Source organism: Haliotis rubra, unplaced genomic scaffold (genome assembly GCF_003918875.1).
Source record: "Haliotis rubra isolate DU_JTF1 unplaced genomic scaffold, ASM391887v1 Scf792, whole genome shotgun sequence".
Taxonomy (NCBI): domain Eukaryota; kingdom Metazoa; phylum Mollusca; class Gastropoda; order Lepetellida; family Haliotidae; genus Haliotis; species Haliotis rubra.
The window spans coordinates 84,498-99,790 of NW_025767515.1; the positions used below are offsets into that span (position 1 = coordinate 84,498).

Consider the following 15,293-nt stretch of genomic DNA (forward strand, 5'->3'; position numbering starts at 1 on the left):
ATGAACATCGTTAACTTACACCCACAACTCCGGAAAAACGACAAATATAAATCCATTTTCAAATATAAACCCATCCAAACTCAAATACAAGATTTTCTAGACGATAATATCAGGTGTTTACTGACAAGCAGATAATTCAGCCGATATGCTGTTTGATATCGTTTCATATTTAATTTGTAATTTATCCGAAGCTTGTTGTTTTTTTCCCCGATTAAAATAGATTTCCGTATGTCAGGACAAATGTCGCTGATATGTTGTCGGATGAAGGTGATTGAATGGCATGACGAGTGTCTTCAATGTATTATTGTACCTATGTGTGATAACACTTCGCTGCTGTGTACGAAATGTGCGACAGACATTTGAAGAGAAAACTCAAATTGAAAAATGATCAAAGACAAAAAAGCGACAAAGCCTTTCTGAATACACCGAGGCTTCTCCTTACATTCTCTGACATCAACTTAAAGGATACACGGTGGCCAAAGCACTGCAAGCAGTTATGTTTCTTGGTGGTGCCAGGATGCTATGATATCAAGGCTTCGGGTCCAAGATTAGTCTAGGCTGGTTATGATTTGTAGCTCTATCAGCACCACAGTGTACTAAGTTTCATTGAGCTGCATCTCTGGGCACCCTCCCCATCCCTTCCAAGCTGATCGGCTCTACTCCCATACTATTTACTCCCTGAACATGTAAATAAAAGTTTGGAACGGAACTTATAAAGTTCAGCTTACTATAACAACTAGTCAAGAAAATACTTCTGCGAGTGTGGTCTCTACATTATATGACAGATATGTACCATGTTGTCTTGTAAATCATTCGAATGGATTCCTGGCCGCAAAATATGGCCCCTGTTGTCCATACGCGCTAGTTAACAACAGTAAGCGGAGTACCGGCTGGTGACAACGTGCACCATAAATGATCACGCGAAAGTGTGACGTCACAATACTTCTTACGTCATGATGACAGCATGTTTTTCGTCTGTGACGTCACCCCATTGTGGTAGTGTTCAGCCCAGTTCTGGGGTTGTGATGACATAGGTGTACCTTCTCCGTCTACTCCACCACCCAGAGCTGCCCTGATGGCCGGAACTATTCCAGACATCCATATTGATGAGGACTGTGAAGTGGCCATGTCTGAAGCATTCGAGGAATTCTGCCAGAGATGTGATCAGCTTTATAAACGAGTTGCTCATAGCCCTGCGCCACCGCAGAAAGAATTCAAAAAGGACTCTCGGTACTGGCTGCACAAGAACAGGAACAGACGATCACAGCAGAAATACAGTGACGATGGCGAGCTCACATACGACCAAGTCTTCTCTGTCATTGGCAAGAGTGGAAGGCGCTTCAAGAAAGATTCCCGTGTGTGGCTTCACAAGTCATCCGACAGAGCGTACATAACAAGCCAGTTACAGAAGAACTGCAACTGCAACGGCGTTCCCCGTACCAACGTTGACAAAAGGGTAACCCTTAGGAACAAGGTCACCACTACAAACCCAATATTTCTAAATTGTAGTATGAAAGTTCCTGACCAGCTCTGTGAAAAGTTGAGAGATGCTGGATGCGGCCGTAAACGGAAGAGAGGAGAATTTATGTCGTCTGCCCCGTCCTCCCCTGCAAAGAAAACCGAATCTAATCTTGCTACGCTGTCACGCAGTCTGGACAGGGATGTGGGAATTACAAGATGTGTTAACAGGATGGATGGCGATGCAATTGGCCTCCTCCGTACCGCCTCAACTGAGACAGTTTATGGCAGCTCATCGGATGAAGTCCAGCAGAAGTCACCATGGCCAGACTTTCAAGCCATGTCTGATAACACGTCCTCCAACAAGCTGGACGGTGACCACTCGCCAGCTTCGTCGGATGGAAGGTGACACCTTCTGTAGTTTGTGAACGCATTTTTAAGAAATACGAAACATATATACCTCACATTAATTTCTCTTCATGATGGATTTATGCCTGGGCATTGTCCGACCTGTGGTGGAATCTCATTAACACACACACACACACCCCTATTAAGTGACCGTTGTTGAAACTCTTGTGATATCAACCGCAATATTTTCTTAGGAACCAAACAAAGTTAATCATAAAGCGTGTCTGTTTGTAATTTGTGTGCCTATTTCTATTTAAAGTGTTACATATTCGATCTTGAGTAGCTGGACCCCTGCTGGTTTTCTGGGGGTAAGCTTGATATAGATGTTTCTGAAGGGGCCAGCCAATTGAGTTGTGTTTCTTAGTCCATACACATTGTGATTTTTGGCTAGTTAAAAGACTGTTGGAATTGACCCCAAACGCTGTAAAGATCTCTTATTCTTTAGTATGGCCATAGACCATAGAGACCAAAAGGAAAAAACAATCTTAACACTATAGAGAATATTTACGTTATTATTTTCAGCACCCGCTTGATCAATGAGCAATGCCATGATTCCGCGCCAAATTCAGACACGTCACGAGGGGATCTGATGGACGACCAGGTGTCACTGCATTTCATAGTAGAGGAGTCGAGGTACGACCCCCCGATAACACCCCCCGGAAGTCCCTGGCAAGAGCAATGTGGGGAGATGGACGTGGAAGTAGAAGCTGCCTTCTCCGAGGACAGCAATTCAGAATTACACTGGCGAAACTTCAACACCAACAACTAGGCAATGTGCTATCTAATTGATGTAATTGAAACTGAATAACAGTGAATGTTCTAAAACACGCACACAAACCAAAAGCACAGCGATTACGGTAAATTCAAAAATACTCTCACCACTTTTTAAGAAAATGGTTCAGGTGTATTGCAACATATTTGTATTTGAAAATATATCATTAAGTTAATAGATTCAGTCTATGTTGCTACACGTTACTGGTTAATTTTGTATTGTTTTTCTTTATTTCATTGTTGTCCTTTTCCTTATGTTTGTTCCATACTGCTAAATGTTTAAATCGGTGAAAGAAAGAATTGAACAGTAATTGTAACACGAATGCCCAGTATGAGACATTTTTCCTGAATCAGTCATATACCTTTTTGGGCATGTTTGTATTTCAACATTTACAATTCCCGAAAAGAATATTACCGCAAAATATGTACTACTCAACTACACGAAGCAGTTAAGCACCAGCAGAGCGCATACATGAAAAGCACATTCTAGTTAAGAGTGCCAGTGACAATGTTTGCCCACTAGATTTAAACTTCTTGCAATATTTTAAATAGCACTTTATCAATGTAATGGTTCAAACATCAACATAATATTTTTATATAAAATATGAAACCATATTGAATCTGTTGTCCTTTATCTTTTTCCCTGTTAGATTATCAGATGTAAAGGGTCGGGAATCCCATAAGATAGTTACTGTTTCTGTGTTTATAAGTGAAAGTAAAGTTCATACCATAACAATTTGTATGATACAACAGGAAACTGACCAATCACACAAGAATGTTGATTGGTGTCAGCATTTGGATTGGTAAATATTTTACGTCTGTTTCAAACACTTTTTCAGTTGTGAGTGAGTGAGTATGGTTTGAAGCTGCTTTTAGCAATATTCCAGCAATATCACGGTGGGGAAACCAGAATTTTCAGTTGTGAACATTACGTTAATGTAACAGGGTTAAAACCAGACTATTCGCCTGCAGTGGGATTAATCATACTCATACCCTTCTTGAACAATTTACCATCGGTTTCAGCTATCAGTTCCTGCAGCCCATTCCCCTCCATGCATCCTCCACACCACCTGTGATTTAATACTTGTAGAAGCAGCAAACATACTTTCCCATACTTACTCACGGGGAATCTCCATCAGTAAACATCTCAGTAGGAAGAATAGTTTAACTACTACATGCCACATGTGTACAAAGTTTGTTTGATGTTTAAAGCTGCACTCAGCAATATTCCAGCTATATGGCAGAGGTCTGTAAATAATCGAATATTCCAGCTATATGGCGGAGGTCTGTAAATAATTGAATATTCCAGCTATATGGCAGAGGTCTGTAAATAATCGAATATTCCAGCTATATGGCGGAGGTCTGTAAATAATCGAATATTCCAGCTATATGGCAGAGGTCTGTAAATAATCGAATATTCCAGCTATATGGCGGAGGTCTGTAAATAATCGAATCTGGACCAGACAATCCAGTGATCAACACCATGAGCATTGGGATATGATGACATGATCAACCAAGTCAGCGAGTCTGACCACCCAATCTCATTAGTCGCATTAGCAGCGAGAATGTGTTGCTGAAGACCAATTCTAACCCGGGTCTTCATGGGTGCATATGTGTAAAGACAGCTGTACATCAGGTGCTTGGTCTTGTCATCAAATGTCCAGTAGTTGAAAGAAATTTAACCACCTACACGGTTGTAGAGTAAAATCATGCCATACCACAGGATTGTAAAGTGTCAAATCAACAACAAAACAACGTGACCAACATAAAAACATACTGCTTTATTTGTGTTCAAAATATAGTAGCACTTGTCCCTCGGACTGTGGTATCCTGGGGAAAGATATGTTCACCTTTTGTCTCAAACACTTTACAAATCAATCTGAGTGCTACATTAATCACAAGCCTATAGATCATGGGACTGCAGTGCTTTTATAGCTTTGTGCCTGTGAACCATGGAATCTTTACTATTACAAAGCAACTGACAAACACATGCTTATGACTTAGTTGGAATCTTATAATGGTCCCTGCTTTTAGGATGGGTTTCTGATCACTATGGCGATGCTTATGAGAAGATGAAGCAGGACCAGAATCACAGTGAGCATCATCAAGTGACAATAAGCAACCAGTTCTGTATTTTGGGTTGTGTCACCCATGAAACTCCTGGTAATACAATGACATCCTCATCACACATAAATACAAGTCTGTTTCCATGTGGTTCTCCACATGTAGATCTGATGACACCTTCCTCAACGATCCAGTCAGGACAACCCGAGGTGAAGATATCACTGCATCCTATATGCCAAGACAATATTACCTATAGTTATACGAAGATCTGGCTCATACTTTGCTGTTTTTCAGTCGTATAAATGAACGATGTGGATTCTTGAGCCTATCAAATTGTCAGCTTTCTAAAGTATTTCGGCTTCAATACTTAACTACCATAAATCCCAAAGTAATAAAAAATGAAAAGCCACAGTGGACACAGCAACTCCTTTGATGGCATTCCCTCTTGAGTGTACATGCCATCATGTTCAGAAACAAAGCATTTAAAATATCCACAACAACATAGTTGTGAGGCCGTACTTACATACATGCCGAACATTTGTTTATAGTTCAATATATATACAGATTATATATGCTTCCTTCACTCTCAAACCTCCATACAGATTTGCTGAGTCGAAAATTCACCTGACACGACCTCCAAATGACGTTTCATGTGCCCAGGGGGTTGCAAAAACTCTGGATGATGCAGAGACGTTTGTCAATAACGTCCCTCCCGACACAACATTGTTACTAACAAGCCTCTCAATACAAAGTACGCATTGTGACTGTTGCATGATGACCAGCTTGTCCAGGTGCAAATGTTGTTTACACTTTCAGATCTGTCCATCTTTCAGTCCTCATTGTACCCATCGATTTCTGGTTCATCATCACTGTCTGTGTCAGTGGCTGGTACACGGTAACTGGCAGTGTTGAGGAAATGCTATTTGCTAAAATATACTTGACAACTGAAATATATTACTTTCATTCAAAATATAGAAGTTTATTCTTAAGTTAAGTGCAAAGTTAAGTCTAGAATATCTGCTGTCTGTTATGAAAACATGCAGTGAACCATATGAGTCTGGTCAGCCAATCCGTTAAGCAACACCTTGCCCTCTTATAACCCAAATATGTTGCTGGGGGTCTAATCCTACCAGGACAAAGGACTGGGCACTGATAGAAAGGATACTTCATGTTGGTTCCCTCTGGGTTGTAGTCATCCAGGCGGATGTGGAGTCGGCCTGCCAGCCTCTCCGTTGCCTGCCTCATCATCAGCTCCTGGAGGACAGGAACATTATTCATAAACATCAGTTGTATGCCTCTGTACATAAACAGTAGACTGCCTCCAATCAGAGACCATATATGGTATCTGCTCCAATATAACCATTAGTAGAATGCCTCTAACATAAATATCAGTAGAATGCCTCTAACATAAATATCAGTAGAATGCCTCTAACATAAATATCAGTAGAATGCCTCTAACATAAATATCAGTAGAATGCCTCTAACATAATATCAGTAGAATGCCTCTAACCAGAGACCATATATGGTCTCTGCTCTAACATAAATATCAGTAGATGCCTCATCACATGAGCATCAGTTGCAGACATGTATAGGTGAATTGTATCAGACTTAACAAAGTGGTAACCTGTACATGTGTCCCAATAACCTGTGCAGGTGTGTCCCACAATCCCCATGGGTGTCTGTCTCCATATCCTGTGTATCCCATTCCACCCCTATGTGCATCACTCCTATTCTGTGGATGTCCCCATAATGCAATGTTTCCCCCACCCCTATCATCCTACCCTGTGTGTGTAGCCTTTACCCCTTGTGTGCCCCCACCTACCTACCCTGTGTGACCCCACCTACCTACCCTGTGTGACCCCACCTACCTACCCTGTGTGCCCACCAATCCCATGCTTCAACCCCCTGTGAGCCGCCCTACCCCATGCTGCTCCCTCTGCTGTGTGACGAGTTGCAGGGACTCCTCCACGGATATCAGCACACTCTTGTCATGCTTGTAGTCGGGCAGTACCACTGCAGACTCTTCCTTGGGCTTGGGATTTGAGGAGTCCATTGCACTCTCCGTCTTCCTCTCAGTCCTAGCTAACCCTCCTGGTGTAGGACTGTCCTTTACGTTGCCCTGTTTTGATCTGAACTTGTACACTTCTGGTAAATCTTCAACCTTTGATATTTTCAAAGTGCTGAAGGTAAGGGTGACCAAATTAGCTCTTCAAATATTGACACAAAATATCTTTTTTAACAAATTATTTTGTCTGTATGATGTGTACTTCACAGTATGAAACAATGACAAGTACATCAATACCACATGACATGCTTACAGCATATACAAACAGAATCTGAAATATATGCCTGAACAATCCCTTTCAAAATATTAAACTTGAAGATAATACAAATACAGTCATGTCTGACAAAATTATTCACAATAATATCTAACATGTCTCGTGTATCAGGTAATGTTTAAAGGCCTTATACAAAAATCAGGTCCATCATTCAGATAACTTTTCAACAGACAAAAGGATAATTTACTGAACTGTACATCAGAGACATGACTCAACATCTGAACCAGTATCATTACATAGGAGGAATAAATGAGAACCTAAACAAAGAATTTACATAACTTTACCTGAACAAAGACAATTTACATAATTTTTCATCTGAGGTATAATTCATTATCTGAATACAGATTTACCTGTTTGGTTTGAAAGTTTTCTTGTGTGGAGTTTGTTCATTTGCCTTTTTGATGACACGTTCATAACTGTTGACGTATACATCCTCTCTGCCAGATACAGGCTGATCAGTAGATATAGTCACTCTCTCCAACACCTCACTCAGTCTCTCACTAACATCCATAGCACTGGAATTATCTCCCGTCAATTCAATGTTCTTCCTTGTGACCAACACTTCACACAAATCAGCTTCAGTTTTGGAGATGTCTCCCTTTTGATGCACTTGATTCGTCCCAAAAGTTTGCACTTTCTTGTCGCTATGTGTGTTTGTGGTTTGTTTCTGTACAAGATCTGATATTTTCACACCTTCTAACTTTGAAGCTGCCTGATCCACTTCTTCCCTCTGAGTAATGAGTGTTCTCAAAGTTTCGGCAAACATTTTCACTTTGACTCCCTTGTCAGGTAAAGTTTGAAGAAATTTCCTGTAGATCAAACATAATATTTGTGAGAAAAAATCACTGGAACCAAACCTTTTTCACATGAACACACGAATCTACAGTGAGTGAGTGAGTTTAGTTTTACGCCATACTCAACAATATTCGAGTTATATGGAAGAGGTCTGTAAATAATCAAGTCTGGACCAGACAATCCAGTGATCAACAGCATGAGCATTGATCTGTCCAATTGGGAACCGATTACATGTGTCAACCAAGTCAGCGAGCATGACCACCCGATCCCATTAGTCGCCTCTTATGCATGAATCTACAGCAAAATAAACATTGGAACCCAGACATTTGTTTGCATTTTATATAACTTTGAATTTGTTTGCTTATCAAATAAACACTAAATTGACAGTGTTTGTTTATCAATATACACTATGTCAACAGTGTTAATAAAATGGTCCCCATGGCAACAGTGGTTAACACACAATCACAATGTCAACAATGTATTCACTTTGTTGACAATATTTATCAAATTGTCACCATGTCAACAGTGTTTGTTTATCCCATAATCACAATGTCAACAAGAAGACAAAGTCATCAATATCCCCCGCAATGGCAAAATACTCTTCATGATTATGTCTACGAGTTATGATTATGTCAAATGTTTAGATGTGTATATAGAAAAGTGGAAGGAGAGTATTGAAAGGTTCTTAAAGTTCTGCTCCAGAAAGGAGCACTACCACCAATTTCAGTCTAAGTCAAACTTGTTGCCATGGATATGCCAAAAATATTTTATTCAGAAATCCAAAACTACCAAAAAGCACCAGTACACCACTAGATGTATGTATGTGCCAAGTTTGGTGAAGAAACATTAAACGGTTTTAGAGTTCAGCTCCGGAAAAGAGCTCTACCACCAATTTCAGTTTTAGTCAAACTTGTTGCCATGGAAATGCCAAAAATATTATATTCAGAATTCCAAAACTACCAAAAGGCACCAGTACACCACCAGATCTATGTATGTGCCAAGTTTGGTGAAGAAATATTGAACGATTTTAGAGTTCTGCTCCGGAAAACACAAATGTGCAAGGATGGACGGACAGAGTCCATTTTAATACCCCCCGCAACAGCGTTGCAGGGGATAACAATGTTTATCAAGTATCCACTTTGTTGACAGGATATTTTCAAACATTCACTATGCCAACTCTGGTTATAAAATATCCACCATGATAACAGTGTTGGTTTATCAAATATTCTGTTAAGATATCAGTAAAAGGGACGAGGAAGGTGAAGGGCCCTTTTTGACCTTCAGGATCTGCATAATTAAATAATCAGCAAAATCTTAACAAAGATAACGAAACAATTGAATGTCTTGTACTTACAACAGAAAATACTCAGATAAAGCTAAAATGTGTTCTAAAGGGATTTTCAGCAAGCATATTCATTTGAACATGACAAAGTTGTTGACCCTAGCTGATTTTCATAGGTGCACATAAAAAAGTGCAAACACGTGGAAATGGGAAACAACCACGTTGGTGATATGAAATATCGCCTTGACAATCCGAATATCCAACAGAATTTTAGCAAGTCTTTATGAATTTCAAATTACCTCAGAATAAAGAGATAGCTCTGCATACAGAGAACACTACCAGTTTAATGAAGTATTCCCGACCATTCCTCAGTGTTCGGTATGTGAGATTATTTACAATCTATACAAACAGTGCATACCCTACACAATGACAGCACAATGATGATAACAGCTTGGCCTAATTAAAATGGCAATCATATTTCCACCAGTTGCAAGGATGACATGTATCCTCTGTGGTGAAACTAATTCAGTATGAAACATACTATTGCATACTGTCTATAATTTACAGCTCTGTACAATAGTGGAATAATAATCCCATAACATTCAAAACCAATAAATATATTCTTTGCCATTCTCTTCCCACAGAGGTTACTTGTCATATCTTCCTATGAACCTCTGTTCTGATACTGCCATATTTCCCAGTTCTCGTAAAATCCCCTAGCGGCAAAAAATCGCAACATAAATTAACTCCCTTCTTTCTATCCCATCAGAACACGTTACATCAGATTAGATCCAGCTTGACTAATGCAAGCAAAAATGGGGCCACAAGTATCCCTCCTCTGCCGGGGACTTGTGTTGATGTGACACACAAGACATTTAATGGCTAGAATGTCCGTTGTCAATGAGAGCGATGGAGACGCCATTGATCCGACATTACATGACTTGAGTTCTGTATAGAAGAAATCTTTGCGCATTGAGCAGGGGAAGAGGTTCTAGTTTTCCCGAAGCATACGTAAATTACTGAGGCCTTGCGAATGATCACATTTGAAACAACGTCGTTGATTAAGTTGAACAACTATTGGCTATTGGATAAGTTACAGAAGGTGCAGAACACGGCCGCACTTATTATCAGTCGCATTCCCAAACATGGCCACATCACACCTGTTCTTAAACAGTTGCACTGGCTCCCCATCAAGGCAAGAAGCGACTACAAAATCCTCTGCTTGACCTACATGGCCCGTCACGGACTTGCTCCCCCATATCTCTCTGACCTGCTTACTCCTTACTCAAACAAGCGCTGCCTTCGATCATCCAATCAAGAGTTTCTGTTCGTGCCAAACTTCAAGCTTAAAACTTTTGGAAACCGGACTTTTTCATATGCAGCCCCAACCTTGTGGAATTCACTCCCATACAATCTGAAAGTTTCTGATAGTATTGCCACATTCAAGTCAGGACTCAAAACATACCTGTTTTCAATGTATTATTAGGAACTCTATTTTGGACGTGTACATATTGCTGTATAAATGTGGGAGACTCTTTTAATCTGTCATTGTTGCGCCTTGAGCATATCTGCTGACGTGGAAAAGGCGCATGAAGAAATCTGCATTTTATTATTTATTATTATTTAACTAAATCTGATTGCAACCAATCACGAATCCTGAACACTCGCACCATGAAAGGGACGTAATAGAACAGAGGTTCATAGGAAGATATGACAAGTAACCTCTGTGGGAAGAGAATGATTCTTTGCATGTCTGTAGTTTTATGTCTCAATGAGCAGATTTCCAGCCATGTAGCAACCAAACGTCTCATGAACCATTGTCTATGTAAGTAACCCTGTGGTTGACATGAGCCCCCAGGGTCTGATGACACACAATCCACCCAGTCAGCATGCCTCACCACACTACCCAATAAAGTCACTTGTTACATTCCTTGCCACAAGCTAGTGGTGTTCCGATTAATTGAAGATTGGTCGCAGTAACCAAACAACCAAGCAACCGATCACATTTTCTCATAATCGAACACAAACGATTTTGGAACTACTGTTTTAGTGTTTGAAACACTTCACGCTGGATCATATCTTAGAAGTTGTCAGTGTCTGCAAACGTGTTTAATTCTTTGAAAAATCGCTTCCCTTACTGAAATGTCATGACTGAATATTTCTTGAAGACTCCAGGAAGTTTATGTTCATGATATATTAGTCATCACTTCACTGTTGCAAGTTGCATCATGTTACATTGGATGTGAAATTTGGATTGGGAATGCAATTTGCGCAGTTTCTAAGTAAAACAAAAAATAACAGAGAACCATGTTTTTTCTTTATATTTATCTGCAATAACAACCTGAACAGGAAAATCTAAAAAAATGATGCAAACCTTTTTTTTCAATGATTGCTCGTTGGTAATGACACATAACACCTGATCCCCAGCACAGGGAGTTCTTGTAGATGTATACTTGATATAGGTGTCATTCAACTGGACGGGACTAACTGGACACATTGTTGTACTGTGCTGATGAAGAACACTTGTGCCATCATTTGGCAACAGTAATGCATAAGATTTGTTATGGTCTGATAAATCATTTTACTTTCAAATCATAGATGAAAGTCTCCAAAGGAAAACCTAGGTGGTAATGTAGTTAAGATTGAATTGTTAGAACTGATACAACTTACATATTTGGAGTTTTTTGTGGTACAAGTTTGCTTTGTTTATAATGTTTAAATTTCATTTGTGTGGTCCTGTGTCTAGAGCTCAGGTCACGAATCAGTTGAAGGTAAGCAACGTTGAGCGCGGAGAGGCCTTGGATGGGTGACTGTGTTTGGCAGCTTGACTCCTGAGAGATTCTAAGACTTCAGTCCTGCCCCTCAACAAAACACATGTGATACATGCGGTCTCATCTTAAACAATTGAGTTTGATCAAAATTGCCTCTGTTCATCCTGCAGAAAATGGGTACCCAGTGGGATAAGTCATGTGACCATAACCTTCTAGCGCTTCACAGGCAGCTTGGGTTATCTGAGGTAATAATAGTCATATTGTGATTGTGTGCTTTGAGCATGCTCAGGTATGGATATATGAGTGAGTGAGTGAGTGATGGTTTTACGCCGCTTTTAGCAATATTCCAGCAATATCACCTCAGGGGACACCAGAAATGGGCTTCACATATTGTACCCATGTGGGAAATCGAACCCGGGTCTTTAGCGTGACAAGCCAACGCTTTAACCACTAGGCTACCCCACTATGGATATATGCATGGTACAAATATGCTATATATATTTGGAACACATATTTCTGATTGTAGTTATGTCTACATATATGCGAATACAGACATGCTTTCAGTTAAACTCTAACTCACTTCAACAGCAAAGCAATGTCTATCACAGTTAATGTTTTATTGTATGACTGCCTTCAAATTGGTACCATCAGAAACATTTCAACAAGACTTGACATTTTTACACTCGGTAACCTTCATAGCAGGCCTGTGTAAAGGTACTGAAATTCAAAACACACATAAAACTTATAACTATGCATCATCTGTTATATTCTCATCTGAAACAGAGCATGCATGCTAGTCATGCTTAACCCAATACAAAGACAGTCAGCATTACCCACCCAGCTGTCACAGCTGATCATCATAATCACATGTAACTATGACATCATGACCATCAATACCATACAAACATTATGAACAGGACAGATCTGTTAACAAAGAAATACCTGGAAAATCCCTGTAACGTGTTGAGTAGTATTGTCACTAGGGATTTATCTGGACCTGCTCAGAGGCCAATATTCAGCTAAAGGTCAGCCACATGACTGTAAAAATTTCAATTTAAATCTAATATTTCTTAATTTCGCAGAATTTACTAAGTAAAAGAACATTAAAACAGTCCAGTTTGAAATACTATCACAATATTCTTCCCTGTTTGCCTGTCAAAGGCACTTAAAAATGTGCTCGCAATTAGGTGCCTGATTTGAGGGTGTGGGTTCGAATCCACTATGGGACTCAACCCAACAAAAGTACTAGAATCTGTACTTTACTGAGAATGTGTAACATATGTTACATTTAACCACTTTCTAAATGTCATTTTCTATTCACAAAGGCACTTAGTTTGACAACCTATAACAATCCCTGGCTACAGTTCTGGCTTTCAGCTTGATTGTCCTAATGTAATGATTGAGGTACATAAATGGTCATTACATGGTCATTCATAACAGGGATATGAATCATCCCAAAGCTATGAATACACAATACCTGTTAGAAAGTGGTCAAATGCAACATGTATATTTGGAATTATATTTTTCTCACTTTTGGAGGGTTGAGTTTCATCAGGGTGTGGTTTAATTAAAATCCTGGATTGGACTCAACAAAAAGAAAGTAGAAGAATCTTTACTTTTACTGAGAAAGTGTAATCCTAAATATATATAAAAGTATGATGTAATCAAGGGTCTGTTTTGCAAGCAACTATGTGATTATTCTATCTTGCTAGGATTGAGCAAACCTACTCTTTCTTCAGCAGCTTGTCCTGTCTGTCAAGCAGCTCCCTGAGTTCTGGCAGAGTCTTCTTGGTCAGGTCCCCTAGCTGCCCCTGCTTCTCCGAGGGTATCGACATGGACCCCATCTGTAGACACATTGACATTACTATGAAGCAGAGATGTGACAGACAGTCCAATTATTTTACATCTCTTAACAACTCTAAGTCCAATTCTAAACTACATGCTTTAGATGTTTCATAAGTCTTCTGATAAAGCAGGATGACAGAATAAATAATCTTATTTTCAAGAGACTGTACTGACTGACAACCCAACACATATTTTACTGAGGGTAATATTGAATACTTTGTGAAAAAACATTCACACAGACACAAAGAGCCAGTCACACACACCAGAGCACGTAAGCATGCACGCACTCACATCCATGTTTAAAATTCAAAAACAGGAATGAACTGTTCCATGTACACTCTAACCTGGACTGCTCTGCTAAAAATATTATTTATGTTATAATATGCCAAGGGTGTCGTGAGGAATATATTAGACAAACAGAATGCCCATCCATAAACAACAGGGCTCCAAGACAGGTTGCATACCCTTAATTGCTCACATTGATAAATGCACAACAGGAATGGAAATAAAATTCAAGATATTTCCTTCCTTCAAAATTAATACAGCTGATACAATGCAGCATAAAGCTTAGGAAAACTTATTTATTAAATATTTTTATCTATCATTGAATAGAAACATGTATTTTAATATTGTATTTGCCATTGTCATTGTAAGCTACTAATGTGACATCATGGCAATGCTGTGTCAGTGTTTGTGAATGTTACATTGTGATATCATCTTTAAGTTAGTCACAGTATAATCTGTAATCACTCCATGAAGATAAAGCTGAAATGCATATGAGGGAAAATTGTGTGGTGTGATTATTTTGTGGATTTTTTCTTTCATAGATAAATCTATATTTATATTATAATATATATGTGTGTGTGTGTTTACCAAGACCTGTTTCAACTTATATTTCACATGAATTAACCTGAGTTAATCTCAATCATCTTTTTTTAATCATATTCCTACGTTTGTTGGAAATGCAGTATACAGAAGTGAATATATCTCGTACAATGTATGGTATCTACAGCAGACGTCTATCAAGGACAGCTTAAGTAGTATGTATATTGTTTTATTTGCACCTCTACAGTACATATATATCTCAACTTCTCGTTTTATTCCACAACTTAAAGGTCTTTGAAGCGAATTTTCGCCTGTCATCCTAACGAAAACGGGTGACGTCTTGCAATAATAGCCGTTAGACAAGTTTTAAAGTTGCTAGTAAAATTAATGTGTGTTGAAATGACAAGCATGACTGTCTCACGCACAGCTAGGCGAAGAAAAGTTGTATCTACCTTTCCCACTTTGCTACTTATCGCCTTGTGTTCAGACAATTTACAAAGCCATATCTTACTCTGGAGTACCGCAACTGTGCTCGTTATATAGCCTTCTGGAAACTACGCCATCTACCGGTTGAACTATTCCATTCCATTGCAGGGGATAGGTGGGTTGTTTTCATGGAGATGTTTTTAATGGTAAGACTCAAATATTTAAATGGAACATAAAAGAACAACATCGTCTTGAATATTCTAAGAACAAGTAACAAGCAACACTCGTGCACGGGGTTTTCTTTCAATG

The 15,293-nt window shown here is 39.3% G+C and overlaps 2 protein-coding genes across 2 annotated transcripts; one reads left to right on the forward strand and one right to left on the reverse strand.

Annotated features, from left to right (window-relative positions):
• Positions 1 to 1,004: 1,004 nt before the first annotated feature.
• Positions 1,005 to 3,252, forward strand: LOC124261253. Its single transcript, XM_046695558.1, has 2 exons — positions 1,005 to 1,863; positions 2,389 to 3,252. Exons 1-2 carry the CDS (start codon positions 1,076 to 1,078, stop codon positions 2,633 to 2,635), a joined length of 1,035 nt encoding a protein of 344 aa, XP_046551514.1. The 5' UTR covers positions 1,005 to 1,075; the 3' UTR covers positions 2,636 to 3,252.
• A 1,147-nt stretch (positions 3,253 to 4,399) lies between these two features.
• Positions 4,400 to 15,088, reverse strand: LOC124261254 (DNA-directed RNA polymerase II subunit GRINL1A-like). Its single transcript, XM_046695559.1, has 6 exons — positions 15,011 to 15,088; positions 13,617 to 13,732; positions 7,391 to 7,849; positions 6,623 to 6,881; positions 5,867 to 5,955; positions 4,400 to 5,600 (listed from the first exon to the last, which is right to left on the reverse strand). The coding sequence occupies exons 2-6, from the start codon at positions 13,730 to 13,732 to the stop codon at positions 5,531 to 5,533; spliced, it is 993 nt and encodes a 330-aa protein (XP_046551515.1). The 5' UTR covers positions 15,011 to 15,088; the 3' UTR covers positions 4,400 to 5,530.
• Positions 15,089 to 15,293: the final 205 nt, after the last annotated feature.